This window comes from Danio aesculapii, chromosome 12 (assembly GCF_903798145.1).
Source record: "Danio aesculapii chromosome 12, fDanAes4.1, whole genome shotgun sequence".
In the NCBI taxonomy this organism is placed as follows: Eukaryota; Metazoa; Chordata; class Actinopteri; order Cypriniformes; family Danionidae; genus Danio; species Danio aesculapii.
In genome coordinates, this window is record NC_079446.1 from 32,061,577 (window position 1) to 32,081,550 (window position 19,974).

The following is a 19,974-nucleotide window of genomic DNA, read 5'->3' on the forward strand; positions in this document are numbered from 1 at the left end:
AATTTTTTTCTTTTTTGCCGAAAATCATCCTAACAATCCATTACAAACCTTGAAAGTAATGGAAGGTTTATTTATCCAGCTTAATTCACAGGATACACACAAAAAAATACTCTTATGACTGGTGTTGTGGTTCAGACTCAAATATTCTATTACATAATTACTGTATATCTGTTGATCTGTTTGTAAGAGGCAGCTGCATTGCCTTGAACCATTTCGACTATTGAATGCAAAATAATTAAATAACATTTCGCTAAGCTCAAAGCAAAATGCTGAAAACATAATGAAGAAGGTGGATTTACATGAGATGAAATTGATAGAGATGAAAAATCTTAATAACAGTGCATGAACGCCGTCAACACTGACTATCTCAGAAAGCCTACTGGATGAAATTTCTAATTCAAGACATGAAATCTCTTCACTTTAAGAGATTCATTCAAAACGATTGCTACAATAATACAAGAATGAAATCATCACATTTTATGACTGGATCGGTGCTCATCAATCTGGCCAATCTCATGAACCGACAGCAGGTGTTTGTTTACAGCTTTACATACAGAAAAAGATGCGTACTGTGTTTTTGACAACATTGCAAGTTGACTAAAACGTGGCTGAAAACTTCAATTAATTTTTTTTTTAAATATATATTTCTAAACTTGAATATTTAATAATATACCATTTTGTAATATATTTATTGCAACAAAGTTGTATTCACAGGTGTGCATTTTTACTTCTTATGCATCAAATATGCACTGTTGAATTGTCAAAATGTTGAATTCTTCTTCAATCAATTGTTTCTAAATTGCTTTGTTAGTCATTTTTCTAGCCAATTTTTTATCTGTTTTATCTATTATTTCCTGTAAAACTTTTTCTGACCCGTCCACACTAGGGTTGGGTCGATAGATGATGCCATCGTCCATCGCCGATGGACGAAAGACATCCCAATGCTGAGCTGGCATTACGATCCTCTGCCCCACCCCTGCAGCAACCCGCTCGCGAAAAATACACACGGCCCCGTTGAAACTAATACATCTTAGTTTTAAAATGGCATTTTAGAACGAAAGCGATCTACGTCCACACTGTCGTTTCATCTAGCAATTTCTTAAAAGTCCTCCTTCCACACTATACAGCTGAATGCGTATCTGAGCTCCAGCAGTCAGCGAGTGCCTTGAACACAAAACCCCAGAGAGCTGTGCACGTTGGACAGTTTATCATCAAGGATGTACCGCTGGATCGCATTTCAAAATAGTTGTCAAACCTGTTATTTAGTTAATCTTGTCTCTATCTAACGACTCTTTGGTCTTTTGAATATATCAGGTAACGTGTCACAGTGCCAGTACACTGCTTCGATCTTTCGCTTTAACGCTTATATTTAGTAATTTTAGCGAAAACCTCAGATACTGTTGGTTGGACCATGTTGGTTGTGATTGACAGGTGGTAAACTGTGTGTAACTTATCTTTATTTTTTATGATTTGGTTATGGGTAAAACAAAGACCATGCGGGTCAGGTAGTTGAAACAGTAGGCTACAAATAATTAATTTATTATGAATTAATTAATTATTAATAAATAATTAATTCACCTATGATGCCATTGTCCATCACGATGTTTCACATTAGACATTGTACGATGCCAAATTGGTCAACATCGCCCAACCCTAGTCCACACTAAATGATTATAAGAGACATGTTTAAGAGATTATATGCAATATCCTTCATTTATTCTCTTAGGTAAGGAGAGATTTCCACTTAAGTATCATACTTGAAGGGGAAATGTGCTTAATGCATTATAAGGCTTAAAGCATCAGAATCGTTAAGTATCGGCTGCAAAAATCCTGATCGGAGCATTTCTAGAAAAAAACATACAAATATAAAGTATACAAAAACAATTGTATTTTCTTAGAAGAAAAACCTGCAAGAAAGCAATCTGCAGTTCAGGGAACAAACCTAATGCACAGCAGGGATCATCAATGAATGTGCTCCAAACACACACCGACTAAATCAAACACACACTCCACTTTAAACCTCTCTCACTCAACTGATGCAGGCCAACATCCGTTTCTTCAGCCGTTTAATGGAACGATATGACTGAATAATGCAGGCTGATTTAATAACGCTGGCAAATATGAAGCAGGAATTTTAATTACGCTTCAGAAGCATGTTAAATTCAATTTCCTAGACCTGTGGGATATCTTGTTGGCAAAAAGAGATATCACCGCAAAACGAAAAGAGGAAATCTTTGACGAAAACAGAAGCACCACTTCTTTGAAACCACAGCCGGCCACATGAGTGCTTTCTGATCATATCTTTTCTTCAGCGTTATGGGTTGAACTCAGGCAGCGCCACAACATTCGGCTCTGTGTCTCTGGTTAGCAACTGACGGACCACACAATTTACTCCAGGGCCCCTTCCAAACAACTAGAGGGGGTTTTAGCAGAACAAAGATCTTTTTTTGCATCGTATACACTTGTGAAAATCAAAGGCGAATGTGGTATCTACAAAGCCAAGACTTCTGAGAACAACCTGATTGAAGATTCCTAGATGGACAAGACAGATAGGGAGAAGATGTGAGAGGGAGAGAAAGGGGTTTGTAGAAAGTGCTCCGGGTGGAATAATAAAATGCAGAATCACAAGATATTACGCTTTATGAGCAATGCAGGAATAAAGGTAGATGGAGTGATCTTAAATTCTATAAATTCTAAAATTACCTGCGTTGCCAAGGGTAACATCCCAGGGAGAGCTGATTGGCTGTTGTGGTCCCAATGCTCCGCCTTCTTTATCAGTGCCTTGTACGCCAATGCCTGCTAATGTTGAGACTTTTCCTTCTGTAAGGTTGATCTGGAGAAGAAGAAAAAACTAATGAGGACAAACACAAGTGCTATCGTGACGACTGTTTTTCAAGCACCAATCAGAGTGGATTTGGGTTAGAGTTAGCAGCGGGAGAACTAGCTTGACCTGATTCTGCTGATTTACCTTTCTAACAAGGTGGTTTTCAGTGTCAGCCACGTAGACGGTGTCTCCCTTTATGAACAGCCCTTGTGGGGAGCTGAACTGAGCCTCGGACAAATTTCCATCTCGTCTCCCACTTGAGGGACCTAAAAAAAGGCAAAGACAATCCAGTGTAAAAGTGGACCAAAATAGCATCGAAACACTCACCAAGGAGAAAATTAGCAGCCTTTCTAAACTTATAAAACAGGCTTTGCCAACTGCTCCATATTTTATGAAAGCTTCCTGCATTTAAAGGGATAGTTCACCCATAGATGAAAATTCTGTCATCATTTACTTGTTCCAATCCTGTTTGAGTTTCTTTCTTCTCTTGGACACAAATGATGATGTTTTTGAAGAAAGCTGGAAACCTGTAACCACTGACTTCCATAGAATTTGTTTTTCTTACTATAGATGTCATTGGTTATTGGCTTTCAAGCTTTCTTCAAAACATCATCTTTTGTGTTTAACAGAATAAAGGAACTCATAAAGGTTTATGACCACTTGAGGGTGAGTAAATGGTGGGTAAAATCTTTTAAGGGAAAAAAAAAACTGCATTTCACATTAAATAATATTTAAGGATGTGACACTGAAACAGCTAAACAAATTCACACTTGAACGGTTGTGCTTAAAGTAATATATTAAGTGATTTAAACATTTTCTGTGGCATAAAATAACAAAGTTGCCATATTTTCAGACATGTTATATATATATATATATATATATATATATATATATATATATATATATATATATATATATATATATATATATATATATATATATATATATATATATATATATATTTATCTTTATAAAAGACAATACCCATTTTGGGCCCACTTTACATAAAGTGTCCTTACTATGTACTTATGTCAAAATATAAATACAATGTGTTCATAATGTATAGCAGAACACTTCTGGTGCCCTTGAGTAGGGTTAGGGTCAGTTTTAGAGGTATTGGTAGGTTTAAGCGTGGGTTAAGGTGTAAGAGATGGTCAACAATGTAATTAAAGAAATTAATATCAGATGTATTTATTCAAGCATAATTAAAATGTAAAGGCATGTTTTTACACAATAAGTACGTTGTAACAAATTTCTAATTTCAGTATAAGTACAGATTAGTTAAGGCCACTTAATATAAAATGGCACCCCAATTGTAGCTTCAAAGTGGTTAAAAATTAAATTTTTCAAATTTCAATTTGTTCAAATTTCAATTACCACAAATAAAAACATTTGCAATTCTGATCAATTGTTATTTTTTTGGCAAAATAACAAAGATATAAATGTCTATATCCATTTTTAAATTGGGACGAAATGTTATGAAACCTTTATATGATAAAAGATTAACATTTACTCACACCTATAACAAAAAAATACAGTAAACCCAGAGAAACAGATTTTTTTGAATAGTTGCATGTATATAAAATAGTGCTGTCAAAATATTATTCACATCCGAAATAAAAGTTCATATTTACAAAATATATTTGTGTGTACTGTGTATATTTTTGTGCATATAAATTGGCCTGATTGTTTGTGCATATAAATTAAAACAATTGTTTTTTATATATATATATATATATATATATATATATATATATATATATATATATATATATATATATATATATATATATATATATATATATATATATAAATACAAATGAATATTAATAAAATAAATGTATATGTAAATATATTTTGTTTGTAAATTTTTGTATTTTATGTACAGTATGAGTGTATATTTATTCATATATACATAAATCGACATCATACACATGTATATATTATGTAAATACAAACTTTTATTTAGGATGCGATACACATAAGATTAAAGATATAAGATTCTGATGGTAGGATAACCTTGAAAAAAATATAAGAGTTTCTCAGTATTGTTACTTATATACTGTATTACTTGCCTAAAATAAGTTATTTTTAAATGTCTGGGGAAAACAGCTGTTGTTCTTTTACCCAGACATTTAAAAAAAACATATTTTTAATATTTTAACACAAAATATTTTATTTTTAAGATACTTTTAAAATGTTTTGGAACAGTAACTATGTCAGGCTAAATAATTAAAAGGAAAGCACTGATTTCTGCTGTCTTTATTAGTTTCAAAACACAGATTTCTTTAAATTTTAAAAGGCATTTTTTCCTTTCTTTGGATATAAAGTAAAGCCACTGCACTCTTCAGGTCCATAGCGTGCTTGGATGTTGGTTAATGAGCAATTTGTATTTCAAATGTTCCCTGAATCATTGGTAAACCTGTAGCTTTTGATGTGGAGGGTCCTTTTCTGCTGGAGACACTTTTACCCTAAAAAACTAAATAAAATAGTCATAAAAACAACTTAAATATACCGTAGGAACGGTATAACAAAAAATAGCCATTTGACTATTTCAAACCACAGTAAACCTTGAAAGTTACAGTCCCATGACTAGGATGCGATTAATCGTTTGACAGCACTAATATCTAACCTATATATCTATATTTAGATGCCTTACATTCACTGTTATATATTATTTTTTGTTCTATATATTAAAAGAAAACATTAGAAGAAACATTGGAACAGTATAATAATAAAAATATACTCCAGATACTAAAAGGTTCCTGTTTCTAGTGCAATAAATCATAGTCTCTTAATTTCTTAAGAAAATAAACAGCAACCTCAGCATCTTTTGAATTTTGTAACTCTATCCAAGTGTGCATGAAGAGGCCTCACCTCCTACAGTGTGCAGCACCTGCCCAGTATTGGAGACCACTAATACCCTGTGGTGTCCTGTGTCTGCAATAGCCAACTGCTTGCCGCTGGGGTCTATGGCTATTTTTCCAGGGAAAGAAAGGATGGAGGGAGGCAGTGAGTCCCTGTACAGTTTGATTCCCACATTATGGTCCTTGAGGAGCCCTTGTTCTCTATAGTGTTTCAGAGCCGCAGCAGTGAAAAGGAAGAGATGTTCTCTGTGCCCTTCACCAACCAAGGAGAAAAGCAAGTTTCCTCTAGGTCCCAGCAGCACCAGTGTGGGCCAGCAGGACACCTCCAGCTCCTGCCACAGACGGGCATCGCTGTCATTCACTACAGGATGACTGATGTCGTATCTCAACACCGCACTCTGTACGTTCTGCAGGACTTTCTCATTGGGGAATTTAGCCGAGTGAACACCTACAACAATCAGGCCATCTGCAGAAATGAAAAAGAAATTAATTCACAGGCTTTGATACTAATGTCAAAGTAGAAAGACACTCTGCACTCATTGTAAGTCTGCACTCATCAGTATGTGAATCTATATAATGCAAGTGTATTGTGGATACAAAGTTGACATTTCGAAAGTTACACAAAGTAAATATTACAGAAATCCACATGACCCCAGTTGATGTACAGTACCAGTATCTTATTTATTTATTTATTTTAACTATAGATTCTATCCTAGTACTGGGTTGCGGCTGGAAGGGCATCTGCTTTGTAAAACAAATGCTGAAATAGTTGGCAGTTCATTCCACTGTGGTGACCCCTGATATAAATAAGGCACCAAGCCGAGGAAAAAATTAATGACTGAAATGAACTATAGATTCCAGCAAACTTTCACATGAGCTCTTGATATGTACAGTTGAAGTCAGAATTATTAGCCCCCCTTTAAATTTTTTTTCTTTTTTTAAATATTTCCCAAATGATGTTTAACAGAGCAAGGAAATTTTCACAGTATGTCTGATAATATTTTTTCTTCTGGAGAAAGTCTTATTTGTTTAATTTCGGCTAGAATAAAAGCAGTTTTTAATTTTTTATGAACCATTTTAAGGTCAAAATTATTAGCCCCTTTAAGCTATATATTTTTTCAATAGACTACAGAACAAACCAGCATTATACAATAACTTGCCTAATTACCTTAACCTGCCTAGCTAACCTAATTAACCTAGTTAAGCTTTTAAATGTCACTTTAAGCTGTATAGAAGTGTCTTGAAAAATATCTAGTCAAATATTATTTACTGTCATCATGGCAAAGATAAAATAAATCAGTTATTAGAAATGAGTTATTAAAACTATTATGTTTAGATATGTGTTGAAAAAAATCTGCTCTCCGTTGAACAGAAATTGGGGGAAAAAATAAACAGGGGGCTAATAATTCAGGGGGGCTAATAATTCTGACTTGTATATATATTTACAAAGTTTTAAATTATTATTTAAAGGTCCCGTGAAATTAAAATAACGTTTTTTAGATGTTAATTTCAGTTTGTCAGCTTTAAGGATATCTATTAACTTCTGTGCTCCAAAACGGTGACAAAATTCCCATTTATAAAATATAAAATTGATACAAGCAACCAAAGCCTGCAGTTTGTCTCTTCCACCTAAATGGATCAACAATTTATTTCATGTCACCTCATATTTCAGTTTCTCATCAAATCTTGACCAATCAAATGCTCTCTAGTATCTGACATGCCCTGTCCCCATCAAGACACTTCTCATTTGCTTTTGATTTTATGTGCTTAATCTCAACAACTCTTACAAACAAAACACTATTGGCTGTTCTTTTTAAAGGGGAGGAGCTACTCGATGTCCCACCCTCTCTTCATGTTTCAGCTGAGATTACGTCAAACATGGAATAAAAAAGTGCACATTTCAGACATTTAAAAAAAAAAAACATGCATTAGAAAAGATGGTCGTCTTCACTTTTGCATTTCTCACATAGGTTTCACGATGTTCTTACATCACACTTTACAACATTGTTTTTCTAATGATCTTTTTTTGGGTTTATCTGGTTTATCTTTTCTTTAAAAGAAAGAAAAATTCATATCCTTATGAAGAAAATCACAAGACCACATGAAAATGAGCAATTTCTCTGGAGTTATTGGATTTATTTATTAGGAATGGCTTTGACTAAAACGTCAATATGTGTTTTATTTTATTCTGACAACATTTCATATAAATTTCAGAAAATTACAACTGGTCAGAATAACAACTGTTTTCATTTGCTGTGATTTAAATTCAGGTTGCCTCACAGAAAGAAGGTCGCTGGTTCGAGTCCCGCCTGAGCCAGTTGGCATTTCTGTGTGGAGTTTGCATGTTCTCCCTGTGTTCATGCCACCGTGGCGACCCTTGTTGAATAAAGGGACTAAGCCGAAGGAGAATGAATGAATGAATGAATGAAATTCAGGTTTATTCCACCAAATATTTATTTCTTAACTCTTTTGAAGTTAAAACATTGATATTGTGAATATAAAGATGTATGAAAACATGGCACCATTTTGTTATTTTATGTAAAAAAAAAAAATAAAGATAAATGCTGAAATGACAATATTTATATGTCATCAGTAGTTTTTGTGGAACTATATTTTTTTTATGAATCGTTTATTAATCGTAGATAAGAAAGAAAATTTTGAAGTGGTCCCTTGATTATTTCTATAGCTGTAAATCAAAGAATTTTAAGTTTCATGTGGAGTATCGCTTAAAAATGGACTTGGAAGAGTAGCAGAAAAATCAACAGCACAACAAATTATGACATTTATTTCTATTAATATTAATAATTATTATTCATTCATTCATTTTCCTTTGGCTTAGTCCCTTTATTCATTAGGGGTCACTACAGCGGAATGAACTGCCAACTTATCCAGCATATGTTTTACACAGCAGGTGCCCTTCCAGCTGCAACCCAATACAGGGAAACACCCACACACTCTCACATTCACACACATACTCTACAGCTAATTTAGTTTATTCAATTCATCTATACCACGTCTTTGGGGGAAACCGGAGCACCTGGAAGAAAACCACCGCAAAACACGGGGAGAACATGTAAACTTCACACAGAAATGCCAAATGACCCAACCGGGACTCAAACCAGCGTCTTTCTTGCTGTGAGGCAACAGTGCTAACCACTGAGCCACCGTGTCACCCATAATAATAATAATTATAAGAATAATTCATATTATTATGCCGTTTTCAGCTAGAACCTTTTTAAAGACAATCTGTAATTGGGATGAATCCCCTTAAATACTTGTTGGCTTTAAAAGAAATTTTATTAAAATACCCTGAAGAGGTTTCATAGTTATTCTGAAAGAGAACGTTTATAAATTAATAAATGTTTAATCTTTCTTAATCTTGCCCTAAATCAAAAGAGAATGATAAAAGAAAAATGCCACTAATTAAATTACTTAAATTTATATTTTGCCTAATTAAGGTTTTTGCAGACAATTTTTGTTCATTCTAAGACAATCCATTCAGGTCACACAAAGCTGTTCATTCTTATCTCCTCAAACATTGTGTGGAAGCATGTTGCGTTGGTGTCTGCTTCTGGCATGTTTTATCTAAACCCTTGAATACTGAATATCCCAAAGAACCATCTTTTGTCTGTGTGTCAGGGCTTTGAATGTTTTCAATAGTACTAAAACTCAGTCTTTGTGAGTCACAGTTTCCTTTTTAAATTCCTTCAATAAAAGAACAACAAAGTCTATCGAGCAAGAAAATGTCTAAAGGGGACATGAGAAACAGGATTTTGCTTGCTATAAGAGACCTAAATGTACTAGACATACTGTATCAATCGCATTGCACAACACACCCAGCAGAAACTGGCCAACCAAACCAACCTTGTTACTCATTAGTAGGGCCAGACAGAATCTTTGTTACTTCTGCAGAGAATTTGGTAAAAAAATCTGCGGATTTATGCAGATTTATTTTGAGAGTATGGTAACAATAAACTTAATATATGAAATAAAAATAATAGCTTTTTAACTTGTATTTAATATTTACAATGCAAAGCTATCTAGAGCTACTTATTTGGTAAACAAAGCAAGTCTATCATATAATATATCTACTAATAGACAGAAAATATGACTTTAAATAGTGTATTGTAAATAAATCAAATGAACACTTTCATATTAGTCAATAATATTACTGAAATTAATTTAAAAACTGACAAAATATAAATTTACACACATTCACACAAGTAAATAAATAGACTCAACAATGGGCTAAAAATCTGCAGATTTCTGCACGCACAGATACCGTGTAGGCCTAAAATATCCAAAGAGGTTAGCCAGTAATAACATAGGTCATTTAAATTGAACAGTCAAAAACTTGCAGCACTGTGCCCTAATATACAGGATGGGATAGGTCTGGATATTGTGATCTACAAGTGTAGCATATTAGATCATTATTATTATTATTATTTTTTTATGGATGGCAGTGATAAATGTAAATCTGCATTCCATCAGAGCTCCTGTTACTTTTAACTTAAGTTATACTGTCAAATGTGTATTTCTAAGAGACCAAATTTTTAGTAAGATTATTCATTCATTCATTTATTCATTTATTCATTCATTCACCGCCAACCGCCACCTTATGCAGCATATGTTTTACGCAGCGAAATTACCATACACTCTTGCATTCACACACATACACTACGTCCAATTTAACTTTTTCAATTCACCTATACCGCGTATCTTTGGACTGTAAACCCACGCCAACACTGGGAGAACATACTAACTCTACACAGAAATGCCAACTGACCCACCTGAGACTCGAACCAATAACCTTCTTGCTGTGAGGCGATAGTGCTATCCACTGCTCCAACATGACTTTAGTAAGATTAATAATTAATAATTAGAACTTATAGCTGGGGAGGTTGGGAGTTCATCCGCCCACTGCAAAAAAATGTCTCTTTATCCCAGTCATGACTCTTTTTTTGACCGCTTTGCCATTGCAAATTGCGAAAATAACCATTTGACAAAGGCTTTAGGACTAAGCGGAATCCTTTGCTGTATGTCGCTCAAGCTTCACTAGCACTCATGCTATTCACTGTCACCATCCATGTTTTTAACTTCAGCAAATCAGTTTTTTTCAATGCAAACAGATTTCATGAAAATCCAGCAGGAAAATGTGCAATCGGAATGGAACGTGATTAATCAGAGAAGTCATCTTTCACTGTTGTAATGTTGTTAAATAGAAAAAACATTTACAGGTCACTTTTAGAATATTTTTGGAGCTTATTCTTGAAACTAAATGACCGATAAAAGACCAAAAGAAGCCCATATTAGATAAGTTTCTTTTAAAGGGGACCTATTATGTAAAAAATCACTTTTATAAGGGGTTTAAACACAGGTATGTAGCAGTAAATATTTTACCCCTTTTTCTAGATTTAAGATAAGTCTTTTGTGTCTCCAGAATGTGTCTGTAAAGTTTCTGCTCAAAACACCCATCAGATTATTTATTATACCTTTCAGGATATTGGAGGTTTCTGCTCTGAACACAATGTAGCTGTTTTTGTTGCCTGTGCCTTTAATGCTAGTTCTCCCCCTCCACAGTTCCCAAGTGCCTGTCAGAGCGTGCCTCAATCTTGACAGTGACAGACAAAAAGGAAGCAGAGCTCACATAACGTTTGACCAAAGAGCTTACAAAAGAAAATTTTCATCATAGATGCCCTTTAAATAATTCTATTTTTTAATAAACACACTTCATAAAAACAGTTAGCAAAAACACTTTGATTGACATTCTCCATTTGTACATGTCATCAAAGGGGGAAAGTCCTACCCATTAGTGACCATCTCTCCCTCATTAGCATAGATAGCCCTGAGTCAGAAACAGCCGTCCAACATTCGAGTTTCAGCACTGTACCTGCCAAAGATAATGTCAGCAACTAAGAGGAATTATACAGTGCTGAGCATATATAAGTAGAACCCTCACAAATCTATCTTTTAAATTCATATTATTACTAGAAAGCTATACAATATTATATTTGTGCATATACATTAGATTAGTCAGTACTGAAGCCAAATCTGGAGATTAACTAACAAAATAACTTAGGATAACCGTCCAAAAACTAGTTCTCCCAAATTTATATGATATCCTCTTAAGGCCCATGGTGTTTTTTTACATGTATTTTTTATTTCTCTTTGCTATTTGGGCTTATTGAAACCGGATTAGAATAAAAATCTAAGTATCATCTTTTGATACGATGTATTTTTAGAGAAAAATTATGTCTATATATGTGGACTTGTGGTCCGAATTTACATCAAACACTTTTTTCCTGAATTTGTTTTAATGCATTTTTTTAACCTTGCTTTGACCATCAGAGAGAAAAAAATACATTTTTCCCCCATTTTAGACAGTTAAAAAGAGTGTTTGGGACATTTCATATGCTGCAAAACAGTTGCAGGATGACACTGTATGTCTGTAACAAAATATAAACATTCAAAGTAATTTAAATAGCCACTTAAGAGTTAAAACGTGCTGTTCACGTATGTGGACTCTCAAGCCCTAGGAGATAACAGAAAAATATTAAATACAAATTTAAAAAAAAAGAGGAAAAATCAAGAGAAGCAAAAAATAAAATAAAATAAATAAATAAAAAATAAATCCAAACACTTTAATTGTGACATTTTTTTGCAATATTTTGCTTGAATTTATTTTGTATTATCTGTCCATTTCCAAATATACTTATTGACTAAAATATCATTTTAATAAATGTATCTTTTTTGTTTAAATGCACCAAAATACACTGCCCATATTCACCAAGAAATGGTTAAAAATGTTACTTAATTATGCTGAGCACTGTAAATGTGGAGTTTTAGGATGCACAAATGAACACCGTTGTCTCCAAAGACTACCTTTTTCTGAGCCACATTTTTTGACATTTTCAGTGTTTCACAAAGATCACGCTAGTCCTGTTTTTGAATCTGGCTGGGAGCACAATCTCATGTGAATTTCAAGTGACAGTCACCAAAAACAGCACGATTTGAATCAAAGCCTAAAAGGGGCCGTTTTAAAGAGATATAAAAAGTTATTTGTGTGGTATTTAGAGCTGAAACTTCACATACTCTAACACAGTGTTTCCCAACCCTGTTCCTGGAGGCACACCAACAGTACATATTTTGGATGTCTCCCTTTTCTGACCCATTAACTTCAGGTGTTGGAGTGTCTTCTGATGTTATGATGAGTTGATTCAGGTGTGTTTGATTAGGGAGAGGTTGAAAATGTGTACTGTTGGTGTGCCTTCAGGAACAGGGTTGGGAAACACTGCTCTAACACACACTCTACACACTCTAAGGACATCAGAGACTGATTTTACATCTTGTAAAAAAAGGTACCCTTCAATGCTAAAACATAATTAGGCTATTGTTATTATCCATGAATTTTCACATTATTTGTCACAATTAAAATTTTGAAAGCAAAACAAAAAAAGCATTTTATCATAAATAATAATATTATTCAGATGGTCAAATTATGATTTCTGAGTCAAACAACTGTGCAGTGCTGTGGCTCTACAGGAACTGAGTTTGACACCTGTGCTCTAAGGTGGAAACGGGGCCTAAATTTTGGTTACCTGGATTTTCAATGTTCACAATTTTCTCGATTTTCAAGTGACACTTCTCATATTTAATTAAAATACTAATTGAATTTTGTCCGTAATATCCCTATAATATATATATATATTTTTTGAGGATGAACCAAAATACCATGACAGGAGAGTAAATGATCACAGATAGTAATAATAATAATAATAAAAGTGTAGCAAGTGTAGGCCCCTATAAAAAGAAACAAGAGTATGAATCTGAGAGGTACACATCCTAAAATGGGCAAATGCATGCAGAACGTTAAATCCAATCGAGAGAAACACGGGGGTCTTGATTGAGAGCTTATGCAGCCCCTAGGCATTCCATTATAACCAATGCGCTCTGTTTGTCTGTTTGTTCCAGTCTCCTGCACTGTGATATAGTGTGCGCTTGACTTTGTCTAATTTAGCAAAAATGTCAACCAAACTTCTCCGCCTTGTCACTGAAAGTGACATTTTCCCATTGTGTATCCCTGGGGTAAGCAACGCAGCCACTGATGATTGAAGTCGACGGACGGTGGTTTTTAAATTCCGGTTTCAGTCGTCCATCAGAAGATTAAAATTCATAGGATCAGCACTAGAGACAAGAAGCACATGCACGGGGGACCAGTGTCCCTTTTCAGTATGCTTTCAGTCTGCTTCCCCTGCACATAGAAATGCATTTGAATCACATCTGGCACAGTCACAATGTGATCAATGTTTTTCTATACTTTTCCTCATGTCTCCCTTGCTGATTTCCCCTCAGGGGATTAAACACATGGTAGAACCAGCACTTCTACTTATGATGAGAAATATGAGAGTTAAGGTGTTGTAAACTATGAAAAAAATGCAGGGCTTTCTAAATGACAAGTGTTTCTTTCATTTTTGTTTCACTGCAATTGAGTACAGATCAGACTGTCAAAATCAGACTTATAATTGTTGATAATACACGTGTTGCTAGTCTTAAAATATTATAATACAAAAAGGGCACCTGATGAAAATCGACTTTTGTAAGCTGTTTGGACAAAACTGTGTGTAGGTATAGTGTGTATTATTAAACACAATAAGTCTCTTCTTTAAATTTACTGACATAAAAATAGGACCCAAGTCCCAATGAGACGTACTGTAGGAGTGCGGTTTTTCCCACTGATCGATTGATTGACAAGGGCCATGTTTCTATAATGTATACACATGTCCACAGACATTTTTTTGCAAAGAAACTGGGATTTAAACATATGTGACAACTCTCTGTGATTAGCTGCACCTCGATAATTAATTTTATGAGTTTAAAACGTTTTTAAAACGGGGCAGAGTTTGTAATAAAGACAGTAAAATCGCTGTGTAATTCTTAACCGCTATAAGCACCAAAGCTGCATGGTGTCAGTAAACATCAATATGTGTGTGTACTGCAAACAGCATTTGTGTGAGACTCATCGTTTCAGAAAGGCTTGAAGAGACTACCACAAATACATCAAATAAACTTACTTTGTATTTTTGACTCGTGACTTCATCCATGTCTGTTTCAGGCACTGACAACTGTTTATCTGACGTAATGCATGAGAAGCAGGCACGCACGTGGGAGCGGTGGACGGGAATAAGTAGCTCACTTGCATTTAAAGCCACAGGTTACAAAAACAGCTACATAGCCCTCAGACACAAAAATTGCCAGACTATACATTATATTATAAATAATCAGATGGGTATTTTGAGCTGAAACTTTACAGACACATTCTGGAGACACCAAAGTCTTATCTTACATCTTGTAAAAGATAATTACATTTCATGACTCGATTGGTACTCGTCAATCTGGCCGATCTAATGAACTGAGCGTAAGTGTTTGTTTATGAGTGTTTTGAAGTGCTGTGATACGAGCAGATCGATCGCCGCTATCTATTGTCTCAACTGTATGGCCTCTCCCGGAAGCTCCGCAATCATAGGCCTCTTCGTAGTGGCGCTGTGATGCCCTAGAATTAAATAAAGTACCACAAAAATCATGGCGACAAAAGCGAATGAGCAAGAGAACAGATCGCAAGAGGCACGGTGATGTTCTAAGCATTATATGTGTTAGATTAAATGAATAGTGCAGTAAAGGAAATCCCCGCTCTTTCATCGAGCTGCTGTGATGTCTGGAGCTGCGATCATAGAGCTGCTGTCAATAGTATTATTATCATTAAATAGTATCATTAAATAGTATTTAATGGCCTTGCATGTATTTAGGCCTTTTAACATACAAGAACTGAAAGTTCTGTGTTTTTGTTAATATGGCAAGTTTACTAAAACCTGGCTGGAAATTGTAATAAATTTTTTTTTTTTTTTACTTCTTTAATAATAGTTTATCAGCCTATTTCCTTTTAGTAAAGAAGTAATGTATTAAGTTGTGCATTTTAACTTCTTATGCATCAAATATAGCCTACGCTCCAAACTTTTTCTTTATTGAGATATGTTGAATTCTTAAAAAAAAAAAATAAAAAAAAATAAAAATAAAAAAATCGATAGTCGGTATCGACCGATCACCATGACAAGGAATCGGTACTTGGTATCGGCTGCAAAAATCCTGATTGGAGCATCCCTAATTGAAAGTGTATTAAATGTAATCAAAGTGTCTAAGCCAATGCTAATCTAATCTACTTCTAAATCTGTCAAAATAAGTTTTAAAAATGTTCTATCATCATCACCACGTGTAACATATGTTTATTTAAAAAGTTTATTACAAGGCATAATAAAATTACAATCAATAAGTATTTTAATATGTTAGCATGATTGTTCTAAGTTTGCCTGTTTTTTTTACACCGAATAACATTTTAGTGGGCGTCTGTTGTAAATTTTGGTAAAAATGTGTGACAATTATTAATCATTACTCAGAAAAAATTAACTAAACAGGACACATTTTATAGAAGTAAATATCAAAACAAATACTTGTCTTGCTGTTTGAAAAAGGCTAAATAAATGTATTCATATCTTATAATAAATCACACAAAAAGCATTGGATAGGGATGGAAGTTCTAAAATATTTACTGTAAAATTTACATACAAACTTAAAAAGCTCTAATATAAAGTTATAATATGTACAAAATATGTTGCCAAAAATAAATCTGAATTTGAGTGTTGAAAGCCAATAAAAATACTGACAAATCAAAAGTAGAATTTGAATTAATTTCTGTAATAACCTCCGAAAACCAGCACTATTCAAAGTGCATAAAAACAAAGTATATGCATAAAACTGAAAGGCCACTGCTCTTCAATTTAACAACAACAAACTCTAACAATAATCAACTCTAATAATTAGCAAGACACTGGGAATAGTGGTGAGCTCCTGTAACAAAGCAGTGGTAACAGAATGTACCAAAAGCAGTGCCAGCATTGAGGTATGTGTGAGATATGCCAGCGAGTGGGCTGACGGCTGCCTTGCCAGTGGCCCTGGATGATCCAACAGGAGTGGCTACTGATGGGCTACTGACAGCTGGAGCTGATAGCACTGGTCACAGAGCTGCTATAATAAGCCGCAGACCAGCAGAATGGTGTATCTATGCAAAACTCCCTGCCCTCAGGTCCGGTCCCTGGATATTTAAAGCCCTATATCCGATAAAGTTATATGATAATACCAATGTGTTGCTGGACCAGAAGAAAATAGTTATCAAGCTCCAAAAACATCTGGTCCTGTGATCCCATGGGAATGATCTACTACGTGATTGTATGGCTCAAATCAAAACAGCCAAGAAACATTCATCTGGATTGGCTGTTTTCATATTAGAAGATGCTTTTCATTTATTGAACTGTGTAATATATACATTATTGAAGCACTAAAAATAAACGAGTCAGGCTAGATGCCATAATGCAATCTATCACTCACATTCTCATTTACATTCATGCCAAAATGTAATGCCCGTGCCTAACAGCTCTATGTACCTTCTACGGAGTAACTCTTCTCCAGCTGATGTAGATCAGGAAGTATGTGGATGCAGTTTATGCAGCAGTAGGTGAAGAAGTCAAGCAGCACCACTTTCCCTGACAGTTCCTTCGTGAGTGACAGTGGACTGTCTGTGTTTAACCATTCCAGTCCTGCAAAATAACAAGGAAATGCTTAAAAAATTCAAGTTTTCGATCAGCGGTCCAATCTATACAGTATATTACAAGCAGAAATGTTGTTGCCACATATAATAGGCATGTAAAATGACTCTTTAACCCTTTAGCTTCTACTCTAAGAAAACAAAAATGTACATTAAATTTGGTTAAACTGTGTTCCTGACACTAAGCAAATTTTAAGTTTGGGTTTTAATTATAAGCTATTGAGAAAAAATGTCAACTGGGTGGTTACGATTCCAGTTAAAGGGTTGGTTGAATGTTTGAATTTTTCCAAATATCTCTTGGGTGAAGTAATGTTTTTTAGTCATTCAGCATAACAGTTAATCTTCATTCAATCATTCACTTTACTTCAGCTTACTCCCTTATTTGTCAGGGGTTGCCGAAGCGAAATGAACCACCAACTATTTGAGCATATGTTTTACGCAGTGGATGCCTTTTCAGCCGCAACCCAGTACATACACTACTTCAAGTTTTGTTTACCCAATTCACTTATACCACGTCTTTGGATTGTGGGGGAAACCGGACCACCCGGAGGAAACCCACACAAACTTATACCCACAGAAATGCCAACTGGCCCAGCTTGGACTCGAAACAGCAACCTTCTTACTGTAAGGTGGCAGTGCCAACCACTGAGCCACCATTACAGTCTTCATAGTACATTTTATTATACTTTAAAAACAGGTGGCTTGAAGTAGAGCGGCAAAGCTTAAAGAACTAAATTTACAACAAATGAGTATTTTGGGGCTAAACACAGTCATTTAATGTCATCAATGATTTGTTTAAAACATGACTGACATGAATAATTGTTGTGTAAACTGCTGATTGTAGGCCTGTCATGGTATCTATTTTTTGTTGTGCGATATATTGCACCAAAATATATTGCGATAAACGATATTCTTGTCGTTTTAAGACCATTTTATGCCACTCATTATATAATGCCAGGATGACAATATAATGTCATCACAACGCAAGAACACTCTTCCAAAGAACATATAATATTTTAGTCCAAAGAATATTTAAAGTAACTATAGTCATTTTGACAACTTAATAACTAGGCAGTGGAATGAGAATGTGAAAATGCATATCCAAAATAAACAATAATAAATGTTAAGAAAAAACTGCACTGTATAAAGGAGATATCTGCTACCAGATTTATTTTCAGTTGTTAAACACCCACATGAAAATATACTAAAGCAATTTATAGCACTAGTAATATTAGTGTTTTTTTAACCATACTTACATTGACACCTCTGATAGAGATAGAGATGTTGCACAATCAGCTACATTGTTGCTAGAATTGGTTTTATGTATGGATGATATATATTGCATCACCAAAAACGATTTAGGTCATGTCCATGTGTTGTGAGATAAGTTGATTATTGAGACAGGCCTAGTTGTTTGTTACTTATTTTATTAGCTGTCTTAAGTATATAGTGGTAAAAATGTACACTACCTGACAAAAGTCTTGTTGCCTTTCCAAGTTTTAGGAACAACAAATAACTTGACTTCTAGTTGATCATTTGGTATAAGAAGTGGCTTATATGAAAAGCAAAGGCCCCTATATTATGCTTATTTTACCAAAATAAAATATGATCATGTCTTGATTTTTAATTATTTATTTAGGACAGTAAGGTCTGACTTTGCTTAGACAAAAGTCTTGTTACTTAACAGAAATAATGTAGAGTATAGAATATAGTCATGGTGCAGTGGGAAAAGAATTAATATTGTGTATGACTCCCATATGCTTGGACGACTGCATCCATACATCTCTGCAATGACTCAAAAAACTTATTAATAAAGTCATCTGGAATGGCAAAGAAAGCGTTCTTGCAGGACTCATCAAGTTCATCAAGATTCTTTCCATTCATCTTCAATGCCTCCTCCTTCATCTTACCCCTCACATGCTCGATAATGTTCATAACTGGTGACTGGGCTGGCCAATCTTAGAGCACCTTGATCTTCTTTGCTTTCAGGAACTTTAATGTGGAGGCTTAAGTATGAGGAGCGCTATCCTGCTGAAGAATTTGCCCTCTCCTGTGGTTTGTAAATGTAAAGGGCAGCACAAATGTCTTGATACCTCAAGCCGTTGATGCTGCAATCCACTCTGCAGATCTCTCGCACACCCCCAAACTGAATGTAACCCCAAACCATGATTTTTTTGTAACCCCAAACTTGACTGATTTCTGTGAGATTCTTGGGTCCATGCGAGTTCCAGTAGGTCTTCTACAGTATTTGTGATGATTGGGATGCAGTTCAGCAGATGAATTATTTGAAAAATCTACCTTCTGCCACTTTTCCAATTGATCAACTAGAAGTTATTATTTGTTGCTCTTACAACTGGGATCAACGGCAAGACTTTTGTCAGGCAGTGTATAGTAGAATAGTCTCTAACTCTATATGAACACACTCTTAATAAATTACTAAAAATAACTATTAAGTCACAATATATGTAAATTAATCTTTTAATTCAGTTCTCTCTGTAAGTTTTTTTTTAAACCAGTCAAACCATTTGTTCATTAGATTACTTTTTACAGCAGTATGGCTCACTTTTGACTGAATACAACATTACAGAGTAATAAACAACAGTCAACTGAAATCTGTAATCGACGTGTCA

At 34.6% G+C, this 19,974-nt stretch overlaps 1 protein-coding gene across 1 annotated transcript in view; it reads right to left on the reverse strand.

The window, feature by feature from the left end:
* nhlrc2 (NHL repeat containing 2) overlaps positions 1 to 19,974 on the reverse strand; it is a 42,419-nt gene that overhangs the window by 22,140 nt on the left and 305 nt on the right. Inside the window, exons 2-5 of the mRNA XM_056469385.1 lie at positions 17,184 to 17,336; positions 5,702 to 6,157; positions 2,969 to 3,090; positions 2,704 to 2,833 (exon numbers count right to left, since the gene is read on the reverse strand). Of these exons, the coding sequence (XP_056325360.1) occupies positions 2,704 to 2,833; positions 2,969 to 3,090; positions 5,702 to 6,157; positions 17,184 to 17,336 (861 nt within the window). The remainder of the gene's footprint in view (positions 1 to 2,703; positions 2,834 to 2,968; positions 3,091 to 5,701; positions 6,158 to 17,183; positions 17,337 to 19,974) is intronic.